Source organism: Indicator indicator, chromosome 5 (assembly GCF_027791375.1).
Source record: "Indicator indicator isolate 239-I01 chromosome 5, UM_Iind_1.1, whole genome shotgun sequence".
Taxonomy (NCBI): Eukaryota; Metazoa; Chordata; class Aves; order Piciformes; family Indicatoridae; genus Indicator; species Indicator indicator.
The window spans coordinates 17,968,942-17,983,860 of NC_072014.1; the positions used below are offsets into that span (position 1 = coordinate 17,968,942).

Sequence of the window (14,919 nt, forward strand, 5' to 3'; positions counted from 1 at the left end):
GTCCAGCTTGAACTGGGAAGCCCAGAACTGGACACAACACTCTAGGTGAAGCCTCACCAGGGCAGAGTAGAGTGGGAGGAGAACCTCCCTCTACCACCCTGTTCTTAAGGCATCCCAGAATATCACTGTTCCTCTTGGCCACCAAGACACATTCTTGTCTCATGGTTAACTTGTCCACCAGGACTCCAAGGACCCTTTTCTGCAGACCTGCTTTCCAGCAGATGGGACCCCTAACCTGTATTGATATATAGGGTTGTTCTTCCCCAGGTGCAGGAGTCTCCACTTGCCCTTGTTGAACTTCATAAAGTTAACCTCTGCCCAGTTCTCCAGGCTGTCATGATCTTGCTGAATGGCAGCACAGCCTGACAATGTGTTCACCATTCCTCTCAGCTTTGTATCATCAGCAAACCTGCTAAGAGTACACTCTCTTCCTTTGTCTAGGTCACTGATTAATACATTGAACAAGACTGGACCCAGTTATAACCCCTGGGAAACACCATGAGCCACAGGCCTCCAACTAGATCCTGTACCACTGATCGCAACCCCTTGCGTTCTGTCATTTAGCCAGTTCTCAATACACCTCACTGTTTACTCATCTAACCCATACTTCTTAAGATATTTCTCAGTTGAGCCTAAATTTTTAGAGAAAACAGAAGAAAGTTGATAAACTTGGTAATATCACATTTCAAGATATCAGAAATTGGAAATTACATGCCCATAGTAAATATCTTAAGCCATCTGTGTGGGATTTCAGTACCACTGTCTGCCTGAAAGATTTTCCCTCTCCAACACAGGAAAAAAGTTTTGTTACTTCTAACTTTTGTGGTTCATGGGATGTCCATCCAGGAAATGTTTTGAATTGATGATTTGTCTTACCTTATTCTGACATTTAATTACTATATCATTGGAAAATCATTAGTGAAATACAACCATCAATTCTGTTTTGAAGACTGCTCTGAGAGCATGAACTTTTCTTTTAAAGTATGCTTTTTGTTCCTGTTGAGTTCTAGCCTGTGCCTTAGAGTTGTAGTAACTGTCACTTCATAGTTTTCTTTGCACATGTTTTACCCTTTGCTTTCTAGAAACTTGTCATTTTAGCTTTTATGTTCTGATGACTGTTACAAAATCAAGGTGGAGTCTAAGCATTATCACCATTCCAGTCAGATGATGATTGATTTTTTTTTTTTTTTTTTTTAATATATAATGTTGAAAACCATCCTGGTATGAGATGCAGCCTGACTTTGTAAGGTAATACAAACCACACGAGTAAGGGAATTCAGCCAAATGTATCACAAGGAGTGGCTGATGCCCAATTAATGTTTTCCACTGGAATACAAGTTAATCATGCGCTGTGACTTATTGCCATCCTGCTGCACAGAGGAGGCAGCAGCATAAGCTTGGTTCTCTTGCTTGAAGTGAAGCTGCAGATCCCAAGTTTCTGCGCTTTAGGTGTACACAATGCAATGGTAATGGCAGCTTGCGCATGTTAACTTTCAACAGCTAAGAGCTGAGTTTTTTTGGACTGCTGGGGCTGGCTGATCCAGACCTTAGGTTATCAAGAGCATGACAGTAAAACTCATACACTTCTGCTTTGTCTTGTGGCCTCAGTCTTACAGTACATGGGAAGAATATAAAAGCAGCTGAGCTTGAATGTTTATTGCAAGAGTGAGCTCATCTGAGCAGTGGATTTTTTAATACGGTGGATGAAAATGTCTTACCATGTTGACACATTTAAAAAAATAGCCATGAGCTCAATATATTTGGGCTTAGAAGTTGCTGGGCACCTTTATGAAATATATGGATTTTTGTTTCACAATAGCATAAAGAAAAAAAATTCATCCTAAATAGACTAAGACTGACATAGCTGAGAGCAGATTCAAGGTCTGCAATTTATCACACATGTAAGTAACTTTCTGTTTCTGAGAAGGCTGGTGATAATTTTTGTTAAATATTATGGATATATAGTACAATTTATAGTAAAAAGCAGCAAGAAGACATTCTTCGTATTATAGAAACACAAAATGTATTTGTTATAGTACCTGTTGGTGCTTCTGCGTAATATCTGCTGCTTTCGATTCCCTGTGTCAGCCATACTTAGTCCAGGTTTCAAAGTCGGTGTCTTTTTTGTTGTGGCCCTGGAGGTGGAATGTAGGTGGAACCTCAGGTGGTTGTACAGTGATCCAGTAAATCCAGCTTTACAGCTCATTAAGTTACCTGTCACATGAAGCAATGCTTTGATTTAGTACCAGCTGATAGTGATGATTGAAATGGCTTCAAACAATTTTGATGGGTTAATTTGTATTAGCCAGGCCTTGTACTGGCTCAGGTGTCATTTGTCCTCCCACAGATGGCATGAAGCCAGCACAAACTCAGTCTCATGTGCTCTGGCAAAATGCAATTATTCGCCCATCTAAAACAGATTTGTGCTGTGTCATCTGTTAGTACAGGGTTTCAGTATTAATGATTGTCAAATTAATGATCTTGATTAAAGTGGTGCAGAGGTTGCATTATGGCCTTCATTGTTGCAAATACAGATATAACTTCTTGATATTTTTAATGCCTTCCGATTTTTTTACTAGAAAAACAAGGGGTGGGGGGGAAGTGAAGAAGGTGATGTACAACCATCCACAATGAACTAAATGCAAAAGTTTGCTCTCTTGATTTTTTTTTCTCTTTATTTTTGTGGGGAATATTTACTCTTCCACCTTCACTGAAACACAGTAATCCACACAGGCTTGCCTACTACTACACAAAGTACAAGATTGTTTGGGCATCACCATGGAACTAATATCACCGTGCCAATGCATGAAATCCTTGGGTGCTTAATACCCATGTGTTTGAACAAATGTTATACTATATAGAAAAACAATGTCTGCCTACTGTCTCTCAAGCAAGTCATCCTGAGTTCCAGGCATCTGTAAAGGCTTTTTAATAATGCTTTGTAATAATGAGAACAGGGTTTTTTTTCTTCAGTTGTTGTAGTTGTACCTTATAAAACACTGTAATTTATTTTCCAGTCCAAGGAAAACAGCCAAATTTCATACAAAAATTTGGACATACAACTCTGCAAGAAGGAGAAGATTTAATCCTGCATTGTACTGTGCAGGGAAAGCCCAAACCACATGTCTACTGGACGAAGGACAATATTCAAGTGGTATCTGGAGACATCAGTGTATGTTCCTATGTTCTTGAAGTATTTCTTGGGAAAAAAACCCTAGATCCTGCATTATGCTGCTAGTAATCTACTGTGTCCATTCTACTGTTTTACAGATTGAGAAATTAGGAGATACCTATTACCTTTTAAAAAGAAATGTAGTCCTTGCGGATACTGGGAAATACATCTGTGTTGCCAGCAATGAAATTGGAAAGGCACACTGTTCTGCTTTCGTAACAGTCATAGGTGACTCATCCTGCCAGCTGCCTGCTTTTAGGCACAGCGTTGCTGTATTAAATTATCACCTTACTTTTACTTACTGATGTCCATGTTTTGTTTCAGAGAAATATAAACCCTCAGAAATTTCTACTGTAACTCAGGCTAAATCAGAATGGGAAGATGGATACTCTTCTGGAGCAAATGTCTCCACAACTGAGTTAGTACAAGCCCAAAGCACACATAGTGTTGGAGATAAAAGGCTGGTGGCTAAACATCACCCAGTAAGGTAACTTGCAGCTTACTCTGTGCTACGTTTTGCAATACTCCAGTAGCTGTAAGAACCTTAATTTACAAAGCACGTGTCAGGCACGCTTCCTCATCCTATGAATTTTTGCATAATGTAAATTCAGAGTATAATGTGTGACTGTTTTTACAATCAATTCTTATTTTAGAGAGTATGTAATTATGTTAGAAGAAAGATCTTATTATACAATAGAAAATTGAGTTTGTGCAATATTGAGTTTAATGAAGTAGCTTTTAAAAAATATCCGGGTATCTCAATCTAGATTTTAATGTAAGACTGAAAAGCTCAAAGATATGAAATATACCAGAAGTTCAAATGGATATAACTACATAAACATGACATTTCAATAGCAGAATGCATAAACAAAATTTTCTTTAGGTAAGCATATTATTTAGAAGGACAGGTAGCAGTCCTAATAACACAGGAACAGTCATTGTTCACTAACCGATTGAAGGGGACAAAACCTCCCATTGAACAACTGGAGAAGATTAAATGAGACACATGAAGCCAATAGTCCTTGTGGTGACTTCTTGTGCAGGACTAAATCTTGCCTCCTGGATTTGGGCTCTGATAACCTACTGTAGTTTATGGTGCTAGAACTGCCTTGGTTTTGAGTATTCAGGGATGAGAGAGTTTTTGTAGCCTGTCACCATTACTAATCTGGTTTATTCTACTAATAGTTCACTGTTTCACTGAGAACATCAGGTTAAGTCAGGTAGTGTAGGGATGTGGATGGGGGTTAGGAAGAAATTCTGCACATAACAAATAAGACTTGCTGTCAAAAGTTTTCAATGAAAAAAAAACAACTAGAAGTTACTATTGGTAATGTTTATTGCACAATTCTGAAACTGCTAAGACTGTTTTACAGTGAAAAGCTGATTTAATGATGATGCAGACAAATAGCGTTCTTTCTGGAGGGCATGTGGATTAATGTAATGAAAAGAGGCTTCAGGATTCTCATGGCTTTGAAGAACTGATAGTTAATGTGACCTGGGAAAGTGGTTGAGAGTTTGTGGGATTGCTGTCAATCTAATCTTTCACAGTCTGCTCCAAATGTTGTTTACTCTGGTCAAATAAAATCACATTTGTTGCTAAAAGTGTCTGAATATTTTCAGAACTTTTCATGAGTAATGAATTCTGTAATAAAAAGCCATTAAAAAAAAAAAAGAGAACTGTGTTCTCTTCAAGTTCCTGAGGTTTGTCTATCCAGATGCAGAGCAACATGTAAAAAGAAAGGAAAATTAATGCATATGTTGATTCAAAAGCTGTTCTTATTTCATAATAAGGTGCCTGCACACTTTATTTCCTGTCCAGCTGATCAGGCATTGACCCATATTGACCCTTATGAATTGCTGTGAGATGGCAGATACTCCAAAACAAAACAGCAAGCCAAAAAAATGCAAGATCATATTAATTTTGCTTAGCATGCATAAAGAATCCAGTGTGATTTAAACATGAGTCACTAGCCCTGAAGGTATTTAAAAGACATGTAGATGTGGTGCTTAGTGAGGTGGTTTGGTGATGGACTTGGCTGTGCTGACTTAATAGTTGGAGTCAGTGATCTTAAAGATCTCCAACATAAACAAGTCTATGATTCTGTGTAGATCATACAGAAAGGTCAAATTTCTCCCCATTTTTCATGTCTCTTCTGTTTTTTATAACTAAAGTTGCCCTCTGCTTGTTATTGTCAGTAAGGTGAATTTTAGAATATTTTATGTTCTGTCTGGGACCACTCTGTTTGCTCTATAATTGTCTCAAGACCACAGAACAGTCTATACCAACTACCATAGTGTTGCTTTTGAAACAGAGTGCTGCAGCTGCCACCATGAATAAATACAGTCAATATTAACTGACCTTTTTTAAACAGGTTTAAAGAGAAACTCTGGCTTCAAGGAGTGTATCTTGAACTTGAGAGGCCACTAGAGGTTGGCTTCAATTTGGAACAGGATCCTGTTCTTCTCCTGCCTGCTGCACAGGATCAGAAGATGGACTGAAGTGCAAGATGCGTAATAAATGAGGGTGTCATGTTCTTTGCTGTGTCCTTTAGTAGATACTTGCCATGGATGAGAATAAGTTGAACCTTTGACTGACACTCACTTTTTACATAGGTTACAACATATGTATTATTTATTCATTTATAAAATAACAAATAAAATTCAACTGTGCACAGCATTTATTAGATTAGTGATTTCTAAGTTCTTGCAGTGTTGTTCTAGCTTGTTGGACAAATCTAATAGAAGATAACGGTGGAAAAAGAGAGATATTAGCCTGTAAAATTACAGGTCTCCTGGGTGGTTCATCAGAGCTCATTGTTTTATTCTACAGATTCAATCACTTTCATCAATGACATCAATTGGTCTTCCCACTAATATGAGGAATTCAGAAACAAATGACTTAAACCAAAATGAGTTTGTAACTGCATAAGTCTCCAGTTTATTAAATACAGTGTTGTTACATTATTCATTATAGCTTTGAGACGTTTTTGAGGAGGCTGAGCATCAAAAGTATGCATCTTCTAGTGCATACTTAGTACTGAGAATGGCTTCTGGGGAGAGAGAGCCTCTTTAAGGCAGCATAATGGAGAATCTTCAATTATATTGGAGAACTCTTCCACTATATTGGAGAACTCTTTCACTATATTGCTCCTGCTGTCAGGACTGGATTAGGGTAAGAAAGCAGTCCATTTCCAGTTAATGTATGTCATTATCGTTCAAAGAAGCAGACTATGAAGTAGTGGTAACCATTCCAGTTTCAAAAGATATCCTTAGTTTAGTCAAGGACTTGCCATAAATAACATTCCTCAAGACCCCTAGCATACATTCAGGATATAAAGAAAACCTGAGATGAAATTGAATCCTTTGGATTGTAGGGGAGTCATTAGCATGATGAAATTTTTGTCTCCATCACTTGAATTCAGAGTCTAGGAGTCTTTTTCACTTGATTGCAAAGCTCCTTTGCAGAGAACGAGAAGGACTTGAATAACACCATCCATTTGCAGCATTGAAAAATGTAGATCAGAACATACCCTATTTTGGATGGCTGTCTGACTGGCACAACAACCAACAGAACACCTAGTTAGACTTGGGAATAACTGTTCGTCATCTTGATGCTTCTGATTCAGATTTTCAAAGTCCTGCCTGATTCATGCTATTCAGACTTCTGCCTTAGTTCACCACCCAGGGCTTGGCTGATGTCATGGGTACATGGGTATTGTGCGAGTGCCTCTTGTGTAACATTTTGTCATTGTTCATATGAAAACATTAGGCCTACACTAGGACTACACAGCAGTGCACTCCTCACAAAGAGCAGGTAGGAGTTCAGGCAGAGCAGCATCTTCTATGCCCCATCCAGGTAGATGTCATCTGTGCAAAATTGGTATTGAAGTAACATTTTTGAGAATTCCTTTAAATAATAATATCAAAACATGAAACATTTGTCTCCAACAAGATAGGGGTTGGTTGGTAGAAACTTAAATTTATCTCAAATTAAAGTACATAGAGAGGAAATGAGCTGAAAAGGAATATCATGTACACGTCTTCACCTGATCACATAAATCACTTACTTGACATTATGGAAAAGTCAATGGCATCCTGCCCACAGTAGTCACAAGGTTGTGTATGTGTGCACATAAATATAGTAGCTGAGGACTGAAGTTCTTGCTCCACTTATTTATCTTGTGTCTCTCACAGTTTATTCCAAAATCAAATAGAGAAAAATATCCAACATCTTGCCATACTGTTATCTTTCTGCTGACTAAACCACTCTTTGGCTGATGTTGTTTAAAGATTTCACAGAAAATAGTGTTTGTAACTGGAGTCACACTCAGAGGACTGACAATGTACATATCAGGCATCCTCCCCCAAATTGAAAAACCAAACCCAAAAAACCCACCTGAAATGTATATTATTTTATTACCTGGAATCGTAAGTATGACTCACAAATTTTCCTATTTAAAAAAACATTCTGTAAAAATCAAAGCATAGAATTCAGTGCCTGCAAATTTTGATTCCTCAGCAAATGTATGGTACTGGGTTCTTCCTTTTTCTCTTTGCCATCCTGTAAGAGCAGCCTGAACTTTAATATTTGAGGTGGATTTTTTTCTCCCCTTGATTCACAAAATGCAATTTAAAAAAGTGCCTAATCCTTTTCTAAATACATGAGGCAAACCAGAAATCCGTTTTTCTGTTCTTGGTTATAGATTTCTTACAAAATAGTGGTGTTTATAAACATTAACAAAAACACCAGTAACCTTCTTTTGCCAACAAGGAACACAGAAATTGCTTCAAGTATTCTCAGGGAATGGATCCAATGTAAGCCTTTTTTATTTCTTCTAGTTTTATGAATCTTGGATGCCCATGAATTTGTTAAAACAATCTGATCTACTAAATATGTTGGTTAAAATCCATTCCCTGTATTATGCTATTAATTATAGTTTTGTGGAAGGAAGTTGAATGGGAATGGTATTTAAACAAAAGTATGCAAAGAATTGGGAAAAGTGATGTCTGTAAATCTTCTTCTTAGATATTGCCAAGGAGATTGTGTGAGTGGCAACTATCAACATGGAGTTAGCAAATAAGGACGCTGATAACTATTCCACACCTGTTCCAATCTAGGCAAAGTTCCCAGTAAGTTGTTCACATGTGAAAAAACTAAGGTAGTTTCAAACATTTGCATGCTGCCCTAGTTACATTTTCTACATTGGAAGCAACTGACAGTGAATTTATCAGTAAGAAGTCAAACAGTTTTCTGCAAGCAAGTTTTAGTTTATAGTGAAAAAGTTTAATATATCCTGCATAATCAGTTATAGTAACTCAAATGAGAGATGTTAAGACTCTGAAAATGCTGCAACTTTTCAGAACCCAGCTGCAGCACGCAAACATGGATATTCTTGATATAATGTATTTTACAGCGTTTGTTTAAGGTTCTCAATGTTTCATTACAAATTACTATTTGTAGTATTTGCTAGGGAAAGGAAATTGATGGAAATGCATTTTAATTCCATGTCAAAATTTAATGGTTTGTGAGTTAAGTGAAGAATTCTTTAGTTGTTTCTAAATGTATGGAGGGGGAAGGAGAGGGAATGAGAGAAAGTAAAATATTTTTTCTTCAAAAGTAGACTTTAGAAAACTGGAATTTCAGCAACGTTATTACATATCATTACATTTTGGCTTGTATTTTTTCTGTTCCATAAGGGCTTAGGTCAGTATCTTAGCAGTGAGTAGTTTTATTTAAAGCAACCAAATGATTTATTTGATGACTTCTTTGACCCTACATATTCAGTAGAAGGAAGAGTGAAATAAAAATACCATATTGGAGGACAGACATTGTAATGGGAAGAATGAAACGAAGAGTGAAGGGAGCAAGGGAAAATGCAAGTAGAGAAAGAAACGGTAAAGATACTGATTCTTTTTATGCAGTTTGCAAATTAGCAGGTGCAGACAGATTAAGGGACCTGGAAAGAAAACAGGTTTTAGGCTACCCTGGCTGTGCAGCTACAGCATGTAGCACACTATAACTATTTGACAAATAATTAAGAAAAGGTTGTGTTTTTTAAAAGAAAACAAATTAGGTGATTCCACATTGAAAAATCACATTGAAAACTTGCCTAAGTGGCAGTTTGAAGCTTGTGGTATTCAAGAAAGAATGAATTTGTCATTAAACTCTGACCAGAGTCTTCAGCTCTCAAGGTGTCTTCTTGCAGGCTTACCATAGTAATCATTCCTTTTGTGTATAACCATGCATGAAGGGAAGAGGATAATTAAAATTAATCAGTAAATTATATACAAAGAAGTTGGTGGTACCCATACCACAATGTTTTGTTGTGTTGAAGATGCCCTGCTATTACTTAAATGTATTGTTGGCCTAAAATGTAATACATGTAGTAACATCAGAAATACATAATTTAGATTTAGAATAGTAGCCGACTGAAACAAATGCTGAAATTTTCATAACAATCCCCCAATTTGTACATTTGTCTGAAAAAAAAAAAAAAAGTCTGTCATTATTTGGATCTGACTTTTTTTTTTTTTATCCTGTAGCAAAGAAATAATGTCATTTTTACTGGCAGTGTCTTTGCTATGCAATTATAAAACCAAAGCCACTCTTCGGAACTCGTTCAGAACAAGAGGACACAGTCTCAAGCTGTGCCAGGGGAGGTTTAGGGTGGATGTTAGGAAGAAATTCTTCACAGAAAGAGTGATTGGCCATTGGAATGGGCTGCCTGGGGAGGTGGTGGAGTCATGTCCCTGGAAGTGTTTAAAAAAAAAAGATGGGATGAGGCACTTAGTGCCATGGTTTAGTTGATTAGATGGTGTTGGGTAATAGGTTGGACTTGATGATCTCGAAGGTCTTTTGAACCTGGTTAATTCTGTGATTAGGAGCACACTCTCTGATGTTAAACATGTAGAAATCACAGTGGGTTGGCATTCTGTTAGTAGAAGACATGCAACATAAATAATTTGTATTTCCTTGAAAGCATGAGAGAAATATTTCAGTGTTCAATTTTATTTCCTTCTTTACCAGCAAAAGTGTAAATTTGAGAAGGTACAAACTTTATTTTTTTCTTTTAAAAAATGGAAACAGATATAACAGACATCAAAAGGAAATGTAGGACTTCTGGAAAAAAATAAATTGGAAGGAACTTATTTTAAAAATACAGTATATTTGGGTTATGTATTTGAATACAGCAAATTTTTTTAACTTGTAGCTGTCTATTTTTGTCAGACATTGTTGTTGCCTTGATTGAAATAGAAAAACTTTTATTCTGACCATCTCATAACCTCAAAAGTGACAAATTGCACATTTCTGTCATTTTGAAATTATCACATGTTCATAAATTTCTTCATTTTATTTGACTCAGACATCATCATTAAGCTTGCTGTATTCATAAAGTTTGCAGATACTAGCCTGTGTTCATTCTCCAAGTTAGATTTTTCACTGAATATTTGAATGTTCAACTACAAAGAAATAAAGGCCATCTACTATTTTAGCAAGTCTCTATTTAGAACAGAAAATAGATACCCTCCACACAGATGTCTTTGGATATTTTGTGTATTTTATAGAATCTAATGTCCTCCCCACTAATGCTTAGAGTTGCATTTGCTATCATTGTAAGTCTCATGCAGAAAGATTAGGCTCTCTACCACCTACTTACAACAAAGAGTTAAAAGTGAGTCATTAACACTGACTGTCAACCTCTGTGAGAGTCCAGATAGTATGAATTTAGACACTATTCCTTCAGTTTCTGTTGCTGTTTTTGCTGCTGCATGCCAAGAGTAGACACAAAGTTGACCCCTTATGGGATTTATAAATTAAAGGGCATACCAAAATTGTTAAGTTGTGAGACTGCAGCAAGATGTCATTTCTTGTTTCTTTCAGATCTGCAGGCTGTAGTATAATACCCCCTTGTACAAATCCATAGTGGTGGTATTCTCTCTCCTTGGCATTTTCTAGAGCTGCTGTTGGAGGTTTCCTTCAGGTTGTTTTTAAGCACAAGTGCAGGGGATACTATAAAACTCCAGCTTGTGTTTGCTTCCCTAGGTATCCCCTGGGAGAACCTCTGATGTGAATCTTGAGAACAGCAGACTGAAATCCTCCATTTACCAAAACAGCTAAGCACATGTGTAATGTGACTTTAAAGCTCATAAATAGTCTTATGAGCCTATTACATGTTTTAAGAATTTGGTAGATATGTGTTGTATATACTCCACTTCACAGGGAAGAAAAAAAAGCTTTTAAAATAAGATGACATATGGGGCATTTTGGCAAAACACCTCCCATTCCAGCTACAGCCAAGAGCAGTATTCTAACTCTGAACTCTGTTTCAACCAATCCAATGGTAGGAAAGCAAGTGATGAGGCAGGGCTAGTGGAAGTTCACAAACTAATAGCAAATATGCTATTCTATGGATGATTAACTCTGTGGTTTGCAGAAGGCCTCCACAGGAAGGAAAAGAAAGCCATTAGACTTAAAATTTGCTTTTCAAAATTACAGTAGTTGTCTGTGTTAATTTACATAATTTATATGTCTGAACTTCATGTTCTATTGTTTATTAAGATTAACTGCTTGGAGCATCAAACAGAAAAATTGTGAATGAAACAAAAAACCGTGGAACACCAAATCCATAAATTACCAAATATAATTTTAGAATTCAAAGTTACAGAATAAATAAAATTTAAACTGTGTATTCTAATAGTGTGCAGCCACATGTCTGAGCTCAGCTTACTTATTTGGTCTGGTGATTGACAGATGCATTTGGTAGTTTCTTAGATGTTTTATAATGGAAAAGAGTAAGGCTGAATCTGACTGATATGGCTACTTCTGACTTGTCCCTATCCTCTGCTAAAATGTCTCTTTATTACTTTCTTAATATGGTGCTCATGACTTAGGACATTTGCAACACTTGTAAACTGCACATTATAAACAAAATTGAACCAGAAATGAAAGTCTTTGGAACAGATGATGTTCCCTTAGTGAAGCTCTTTTGTGCTTCCAAAATTAGCATTGTCAATCAAGCCAACAAGTGGTGTATGGTTACACAGAGTGGATCCCCCCTCACAAGATACTTTCTTTTAAGAAACCAATCAGAGCTGGCCCTGATATGATGAGGCAGACCTGTCAGCAATCCTGGGGTATATAAAGCGAAACAACCATGTTAACACTTCTGAGCAGTCGTGCATTCCCCGCCTCGCCTCGGGTGTAGGGATTGCAAAAAAACAAAACTACACTGTCAAGACTGTGTAGTTTTGTTTTTATGATTAGAGGCTCTACAATTCTCATGCTGGGATTGTCTGAAAAAATCTTACTCTGGATAAGGACGTCGTTCAAGGAGATTTCGTTGGGCTTAGCCCACTCTTACAAGCACTTTGAGAGATCAGGTTAGTAGCATCTTTTTGCTGATGTAATAAGTGTTTTATCAGTCATTAGTAATCTTGATATGTCTATTATTTATAAATTTGCTCACAGTGGGGGATATAGGTTTCAGAATACAGACATGGAGCACTTAAACTCTCTGACAAGATTATGTCTTAAATTTCTGGGAGTAAGTTTTGATAACATTCATCAAAACGTTTTTCCAGTGGACTTATAGTTTAAGGCTGCATAAATTAAGATTTGAAAAGTACATGGAAACATCTGCTTAACTTAAAAACTCCTTTCTATTGGGAGTGTTCAAGGTTATGCTACTGAGAGATAAACTGAGAGCTCCAAGAATAGCTCTGATAAAATGCATATGGTATCAGCTAAGCACTGATGACTTTTTAAGGGAATCAACTGCTAAGGTATCAATTACATGGCAGCTCTGGAACACTTGTCTGCTGTCATTCATAGCCAGGATGGTTATTTCTGGAAACTGACATTTCAGATGCATACTTTCAATTCTAATTATACAAAAAGCCTTATAAGATCAGATCTTCATCAGTGAAATTTGCTTAAACAATGAAATATATAAATTATGTGTGAATTTAATAACAATTCAAATTAAATTATTTCCATCTGTTCCAGAGTCAGGAAAATGTGTGTGTGTGTATAAGCTTTCATCATGTTTAATTATTGTAAGATTATTTCCATATATTTTAGCAAACTAGTGTTGTGTTAGGATGAAATGTTGGTAATTTTTTTCTAATTTGAACTATTTCCTCTTACCCTCAAAGTGGAAAAAGCCTCGATAAAAGGCTTTTCCTCCAAGTATCCAGGAAAGGTAATAAATCCCAGGTCAAAATCCCAATACAATATTCAATTCTGCCCTTATGCACTAATTGTCTGTTGGCATCAGAACTGATTTCAATGAAAGAATCTAGCTGTTAGTGAAACAAATTTTACTTCCTCATTAATTTTTAAGTTAAGTCTGGAACTGGCACAAATTAGGCACAAAATCCAAAGTAAATAACAGTAAGTGTTTGAATGACTGATTTGAAATGCTTATAGAATTAACTCTTGTTTAATAAGACGTTATATGCTTTCAGATGAGTTCTTTTTTTACTAGATAAAAATGTGACTTTCAAAGATATGTGATACTATTAAGAAGATACTAGCTACATTTTAAAAAAACCTGCAAAATTCAGCATCAGTAAATAAATATATTCAAGCAAATATAAAATGTTTCGAATACAGAAGCTTTACTAGAGGCAGTTTGCTATTTCAAAGTAAGATCTTATAGCATAGGAAGAGAAAGCAACCTATTTTTCTTTCAGGTTTCACATAAATCTCCAGTTGTTCAAACCATCAGTGTCAGTGGTACCTTATATCCTAGCTCACATTTCCAAGGTGGCTGTCTTCCAACAGTCAACATTCCACTGAGATACTGTCTAAGAAAGAGTAGAATTTTATCTGCATCTTTAATGCCAACATGTAAAAAGAAATTATTCACTACATAAAGACTTCTTTTAAAAGAGAGTCTCTTGGCTTATTTATTTAATTATTGTACTAATTATTATTAGATTATAGACCTTTGCATTTTTTTCACTTGCTACTTAGCTGTCTTTGCATTGGAAAATGCAAATGTTTTACGTTACGAAATATTTTCACATGATTCGAAACCATTTTTACATGGAGATTATTTTCTCCTCAGATAAAGGAAATTAATGGATAAAGAGAAGCTACATGACCTGCACAAGGTCATGTAATGAGTCGAGCAGAACTTGTCTCCTGCTGCGTGCTTGTAATGCCAAATCACAGCTTTGCTAAAAATAACAGTTTCACATCCAACTCAGACGAATGTTGTCCTAAGTGTAACTTGCTCTACAACTTTGTCAAAACCTATAGCTTCCCACCAGGTCAATGTGCTTTAAAACTGAGAAGGGCAAACTGCTATGAAAATAATTAGAAATATGTCTAAAATTTAGCAAGAAGAATGTGCCTATAATAAAAATGTCACCATTGATATCTAATTATGTTTTTGTTTCTTTCAGAGTGCCTGTAAAGATGACGACAAAAGCACCAACATTTACACAGCCATTACAAAGTGTTGTGGCACTGGAGGGTAGTGCCGCAACCTTTGAGGCTCATATTAGTGGTAAGGTTTTGGTTTATTCCTCCAAGATTGATTTTTTTTTTTATTATTATTTTTTATTTTTTGGTAATGTTTATGCTAAAACAAACAATAGCACTTTTTGTAGATCGTGATCTAATCTGAATGGGTAAATATAGTGCTGAAATATGAATATATATATATATATATATATATCAATATCATATGGTACTGATCAGCACCTTGAGGGGCTGTCAGGTATCCACAAAGATGATG

At 36.2% G+C, this 14,919-nt stretch overlaps 2 protein-coding genes across 2 annotated transcripts in view; both read left to right on the forward strand.

Moving 5' to 3' along the window:
* Window positions 1–5,671, forward strand: part of CCDC141 (coiled-coil domain containing 141) — a 61,339-nt gene extending 55,668 nt beyond the window's left edge. The window contains exons 26-29 of the mRNA XM_054381286.1: window positions 3,018–3,172; window positions 3,271–3,400; window positions 3,497–3,659; window positions 5,545–5,671. Of these exons, the coding sequence (XP_054237261.1) occupies window positions 3,018–3,172; window positions 3,271–3,400; window positions 3,497–3,659; window positions 5,545–5,671 (575 nt within the window). The remainder of the gene's footprint in view (window positions 1–3,017; window positions 3,173–3,270; window positions 3,401–3,496; window positions 3,660–5,544) is intronic.
* An 8,926-nt stretch (window positions 5,672–14,597) lies between these two features.
* TTN (titin) overlaps window positions 14,598–14,919 on the forward strand; it is a 242,357-nt gene continuing 242,035 nt past the window's right edge. Inside the window, exon 1 of the mRNA XM_054381468.1 lies at window positions 14,598–14,688. Coding sequence (XP_054237443.1) covers window positions 14,598–14,688 — 91 coding nt within the window. The remainder of the gene's footprint in view (window positions 14,689–14,919) is intronic.